Raw genomic sequence first — 6,484 nt, 5'->3', positions numbered from 1 at the left:
TTTTGGGTATATAAATACTTTTAAAATATGTAAGTTGTTCTGAAAACCATAGTATAGTATAAAAACATAAAATAAGCAATACTACTAATAGAGAGTCTGAGATAGGAGAAGCAAGATCTCAAGACCATTATGTTGTACACAGCTAGATATTGTCATGAACAAACAAGCTGAAAGTGTATATGAATTGTATAATATTAGACCTATTTCTCCAATTACCAAATTAGAGAGACCATTGGATAATAGTCAATAAATTTCTAATTCCCCATATTTTTGGATTTCAATAGATTAGGATATGTTGGTAATATTAATTTTCATATTAAGATATTAAGAAAAAGTAATTGTTACTCCCTGTTGTTTTTGTTGTAAGAGGTGGAATTAGATTTGTGTGGATTTGTTGAAAGATTACTTTCTTGCTTCTTCTAGGGTGTAGTTTTGATCCTTATGTTGATGTTTTTTATCTATTATCCTGGATTTGTGGAAAGATATTGTGTACATTTTGTTTTGTCATGGAATATCTTGTTTTCTCCATCTATGGTAATTGAGAGTTTTGCTGAGTATAGTAGCCTGGGCTGGCATTTGTGTTCTCTTAGGGTCTGTATGACATCTTCCCAGGACCTTCTAGCTTTCATAGACTCTGGTGAGAAGTCTGGTGTAATTCTGATAGGCCTGCCTTTATATGTTACTTGACCATTTTCCCTTACTGCTTTTAAAACTCTTACTTTGTTTAGTCCATTTGGTGTTTTGATTATTATGTGACGGGAGGAATTTCTTTTCTGGTCCAGTCTATTTGGAGTTCTGTAGGCTTCTTGTATGTTCATGGGCATCTCTTTCTTTAGGTTAGGGAAGTGTTTTTCTATAATTTTGTTGAAGATATTTACTGGCCCATTATCTTGGGAGTCTTCACTCTCTTCTATACCTATTATCCTTAACTTTGGTCTTCTCATTGCATCCTGGATTTCCTGGATGTTTTGATTTAGGAGCTTTTTGCTTTTTGCATTTTCTTTGACTGTTGTGTCAATGTTTTCTATGGTGTCTTCTGCCCCTGAGATTCTCTCTTCTATCTCTTGCATTCTGTTGGTGATGCTTGCATCTATGACTCCTGATTTCTTTCCTAGGTTTTGTATCTCCAGGGTTGTCTCTCTTTCTGATTTCTTTATTGTTTCTATTTCTATTTTTAGATTCTGAATGGTTTGCTTATTTCCTTCACCTGTTTGATTGTGTTTTCCTGTAGTTCTTTAAGGGATTTTTGTGTTTCCTCTTGAAGGGCTTCTAGCTGTTTACCTGTGACCTCCTGTATTTCTTTGAGGGTGCTATTTATGTCTTTCTTAAAGTCCTGTATCATCACCATGAGAAGTGATTTTAGATCTGAATCTTGCTTTTCTGATGTGATGATGTGTCCAGGATTTGCAATGGTGGGAGTATTGGGTTCTGGTGATGCCAAGTAACCTTGGTTTGTGTTGCTTATATTCTTACACTTGCCCGCATCATCTGGTTATCTCTAGTGCTACCTGCCCTTGCTAAATCTGACTGGAGCTTGTCCTTCCTGCAATCCTGATTGTGTCAGAACTCCTCAGAGTCAAGCTATCTCTGTGATCTTGTGATTCTGGGATCCTGTGACCCTGGGCTTGTTAGAGCACCTAGGAGTGGAGCTTCCTCTGGGTGTTTTGGGAATGACCACAGAGTTTGCGCCCAATGCCCAATGTCTGCTCAGGGTATTGGCCTGCCCAGACAGACCTGAAGCAGCCCGAGCCACTGGGTTGGCAGAGTTCCTGTGTGCCTGGGTCCTGCTGGTCCCAGTTACTCCCGGTGTTGGGACAGATGTTGTGTCCTCCTCACCTCTGATGCTGGGTATGTTAGAGCGCCTGGGAGTGGAGCTTCCTCTGGGTGTTGTGGGACTGGAAGGAACCTGATCCACTGGACTGGTGGAATTCCTGTGTGCCTGGTCCCGCTGGTCCCAGTTACTCCCGGTATTCGGACAGATGTTGTGTCCTCCTCATAACCAGGGACTCTAGAGGCTAAGGCGAGGAGAACACAAGTTCAAGGTCAGCCTGGGCTATGTAGTGTCACCTATTTTTTTTTTTTTAAATCAGGGTTGGGAAGATGGCCCAACTGGTAAAGTGCTTGCCATGCAAGCATAAGGCCCTGAGTTTGAATCGCCAGCACCCATCTAAAAGCCAGGTACAGAGTCACACTTCTGCACTCTCCGTGCTGGAGGTGGGGGCGGGGCAGACTCAGAGACAGACAGCTCATGGTCAGTTATTCAGTGCTGGAGGTAGGGGCGGGGCAGACTCAGAGACAGACAGCTCATGGTCAGTCATTCTAGCCAATTGAGGAAGCAACCTGATGTCAGCCTCTGGCTTCACACACATATGCACTGCATACCTGTATATACATATGTGTGCTCCTGTGTGCTTTTGTGTGCATGTGCACATGCATGCACACACACATGCACACACAGGAGCATGCACATCACTTCTCAAAACCATTGTGTGTATGTATAACTCCACTGCATGGTAGGAATTGTTCTATTGAATCCCATGTAGTCGGTGTGACATCAACATTGACTCTGCAGTTTCTTGATATATTTAAATTTGCTTTCAGGGCTGGTAAAAGCACTGCCAAGCCTTAGGATGCTGGGGACCCACAGGGTAGAAAGAGAATAAGTCGCACAATATTTTCTCTGGCTTTCACATGGAATGCAAGTGTAATTTTAAAAATTACTTTAAAAAAATTTTTTTGAGTGATTGTCTCTTTAAATCATTCTTTCCATAGTGTCATTTAGTTACTTTAATGTGGCTTAATCTGAAGGTCTTATAGGGCTTTATGGAACCCAGTAGTGCTCCCTATGGGGTCAGCCACGCAAATGATGTTTTTGAACCCTGCGGCAGGGGGCAGCCCCTTCGTGCGGACCACTGCGCTTTAAGCTGTTGCATTTGCTACAGTTGAGGAATCTGTGGTTGTGTTAAATGTCAGCAACCTGCTAAGAGAGATTCTGCTTAGTCTAAACTTTATCTTAATGACTAGTTTTCAATAAAATTGAACGGATGTCAGTCACTTCCACAATTAGCTAAGATTGATTTGTGTCAAAATTAAGCATATTGTCAGGTCATTTTGTGCAAGTTTGTATGCGGGATGGGAGGAAACTTAGATTGGCACTGGAAGGGGTTTTTGGAATGGCCTTTCTTCTACCAGTTATTTCTCCTATTGACTGTTAATTTATCAACCCTTCTTTGAAAAAAAAAGTGAGAAGAAAAGAGGCCATAGCACTATCACATCTCTATATGTGCGCTCCTTAAACCATATGGTGGGTTCTAATTAGAATACAAAAGACTGGGTGGGAAGACTCACTCCATAGCCTGTGCAGTGACGGCCTCACAGAAGGATGGATAGCCTGTGCGGTGAGGGCCTCACAGAAGGAGGGGTGGGGGTGGGGTTCCAGCAAGGACACTTCCCAGAGAAACTAGTCCATTCTTGTCCTTATCCGGACAGAAGGCTGTCCTGTATGTGTTCAGATGCACAGAAGCCTGACAGAGTTTCTAAGGTGCCAATTTAAGTTGGGTTTTGGAAGCGAGGGATCTCCTCTCAGCCGGTGGCTTGACTTGGTTTTTTTCTCGTCCTAAAAACACTCTCAATGTTTAGTTTCCCGTGCACCCTCTCAGTGGAGATTTCAAAGGCTACTTGCTGGAAGCTTGACGGTCTTGCCTGTTCGCTCTTGTTTTGCATGCAGGAGGGAGCCAGAGCCTCTCTCCTCATTGTGTACACATGGTATTAATGGATTTACTCCGCCTGTATCGTCTCATTACTGGAAACATCTAGAAGCCCAGAAGTCTTTCAATGTATGCAAATAAGGCAGGATCGTCTACCTGAGAGTTAATATTCTCTGCTTTTAAGTGTATTCTAAATCTAATGTTTGTATTTAGAGCATAACATCCTGTTCTCCTTTTTTATGGGCAAAAAGCTAAGCAGGCTCAGGCAGCTGTTTGATGTTGGCTTCAAGTGTTATTAATTTCATATTCTATTATTCTTTTCACTGCAGCACAAGTGAGGCTGATGTGGAGGCTGTCGTGGATAAGTTGTTTGATGAGCTGGCTCAGAAACAAAATGATTGTACGTAAGTTAATTTCTCTTGAAAGAGAATACATTTAGAACACAATGCCCAATCTCCACTGACCAATTAATAAGTTCCATTGCTGTATACGGGTTGATGCCACACTCAAGTGGCCGTCATTGTATCAGCATTTTCTCTAATTTATGTGTTGAATCATGTGCTATTATTCATCAAGCTATGCATTTCCTATCTGTAAGAGATGAATTTTATAGTAATTATCCAGACAAGATTGAGTCTTTGTTCATGTTCCCATAGTAACTAGCCCAAGGATTCTGAAAGTGCAAGGCAGAGAGCTGCGGCTGAATAAAGCCTGTGGAACCATTGCCGACTGCACATTTGAAGAGCTGTGTGAGAGAGTAAGTATCCAGGCCTGGCCAGACTCACTGGCCTTTTCACATGTTAAAAAACTTCATGTTTTCCCCTCAGCCAGCTTCAGATTTTCAAATGCCATTCACAGAGTCAGAGGGAGGAAGGAGTCTCCATAAGGGATGTTTTCATCCATTTGCTGAGCAATTTTTATAGGTACTGGCACAAAATCTGCTCTTTAAAGGGCTTTCAGGGAAAATCAGAAATGCAGAGACGACTGTCAACTGTTGCTGAAGCAGAAGCAAAGCCATGTCATGTGTGGCTCTATTGTGAGAGTCACGTGTGAGGGAAGTAAGGGAAACTGAGGTAAGGACTGGCGAGATGGCACAATGGGCACTTGCAGCCAAGCCTGGCCACCTGAGTTCTGTTCCCTATGGACCCGGATAGTGGAAGAAGCGAGAACAACTCCCACAGGTTGCCTTCCAGCCTGTGCATGGGTGGATGGGATAAATGGGTAAAGGGAATAATTTTTTTTACAAGATGAAAATAAAATGAGGTGAGATTAGTGGGGGTGGGTAGCAAGCTAAGCAGTTTGTACTGCGATCTCAGGAGACGAGGCATAAGGAAGTGCATTCTTCAGATTCAGTGTTCAGCTGCCGCCTGTCTGAGCTGCTTGGGCCAGGTGAAAGAACACCAATTTATAAAACGATGACACTGCTTTTGTAATAGAAATAGTTTGCCTCACAGATGAAATATATGCACATACACCCACACCCACACATCAGAACGTCTTCGACCACAAATCCTCTGTTGATATGAAGTGTGTCCTTTCAACGAGTCGGGGTTCTCAGTGCTCGGTAGGAATGCTTAATGTCATTATCCAGTGGAAATCCTAAGCCGTTCAAGTAACTCTCCACAGAGTCCCTCAGTCAAGCATCACCCTGGTCCCATTCCTTACTTTAGCTAGCCCAAGCACAGCTGCTTTTGAGGCACAGGGAAGATCACTCTCATTTATACCTGCTAAGTGTTTCTCAAAAGCCGCTGAGCTACTCCTAGTAGGCAAGAATTTGTCACCTTTAAACCACAGATGAGCCCAACCTGCAGTCATTTAGCTGTTTAGAAGGAATACAATTAGGATTAATTAAGACTCTCTGATGGAGAGGCAACCTCTGATCCGCACTGTGGCTGACAGGACTCTTCCCTCTCTATCAGCATGTCAGTCTTAACTCCCAATTACCTGTACCTGCAGGGAGGAAATCTACTTGGACTTGCACTTAAGTTTTGCTGTCGTTGCTAAAACAGACTCTCTAGTCAAGGATGAAGTCCCTCCTCTGACTGAGGAGGCCCCCAGTGAGGCAAGGGAGCAGGCAGGCTGTGGGTCCTGGAGAAGCCGGAGGAGTCCTCTCATGGAGCAGATCCTGAGTGTCCATATCTCTATACGAGGCTCATTAATTCTGGACACTTGGTATCAGAAAGAGGGTGTTTAGAATCCAAAATCCCTTATCGTCTATTTTTCTGTGGAGTTGGATGTAAGAAGGTTAATCAGGATTTAATATTTGAAAATGAAAATAATACCAACACAGCTCACCTTTATTTGACAAAAGTTTGGGCCGAATGACAACTATGAACCAAATTCTCAAAATCAACAATAGCACAAGATTTCCATTTATTTTGGCATAACCAATACACTATTATATCCTTCACTTTGTGACTGGTTGGCTGTTCAGTTGTGTAGGAAACCCATTCTTTAAAATGTTCCAGAATTTCATGATTTCTTGCTACCCTTTAATGCATGAACATTCTGGTTGTTTTTGTTTGGAGTTTTTGTACCACAAAATACCAGTTACTACCAAGCTTTCCCTTCCTCTGGTGAGCTAGAACCCTTCATTTGCCAGTTACATGCACGGGTAAGCCAGCATTTATTCCATTGTAGCTGGTATGTTTTCTGCACCAGATGAGCCCTGGGTGATTGACAGGGTGCTGGCTTGAGGGATGCGGTGAGACATCCGAGGAAGGAGTTCCTTACTAACATTTTCTGTATTGTGATGGTTCTGCATTTCTTTTTTTTTT

General features: G+C 42.6%; 1 protein-coding gene across 5 annotated transcripts in view; it reads left to right on the top strand.

Annotated features, from left to right (window-relative positions):
* Afg1l (AFG1 like ATPase) overlaps positions 1-6,484 on the top strand; it is a 178,786-nt gene that overhangs the window by 148,189 nt on the left and 24,113 nt on the right. For all 5 annotated transcript variants that reach the window (XM_031346891.1, XM_031346890.1, XM_031346888.1 and 2 more), the window contains 2 exons: positions 4,037-4,107; positions 4,364-4,464. In XM_031346891.1, coding sequence (XP_031202751.1) covers positions 4,037-4,107; positions 4,364-4,464 — 172 coding nt within the window. The remainder of the gene's footprint in view (positions 1-4,036; positions 4,108-4,363; positions 4,465-6,484) is intronic.

This window comes from Mastomys coucha, unplaced genomic scaffold (genome assembly GCF_008632895.1).
Source record: "Mastomys coucha isolate ucsf_1 unplaced genomic scaffold, UCSF_Mcou_1 pScaffold3, whole genome shotgun sequence".
Taxonomy (NCBI): domain Eukaryota; kingdom Metazoa; phylum Chordata; class Mammalia; order Rodentia; family Muridae; genus Mastomys; species Mastomys coucha.
The sequence above is the reverse complement of the archived record's forward strand: the minus strand, read 5'-3'. Positions and strand labels throughout refer to the sequence as shown.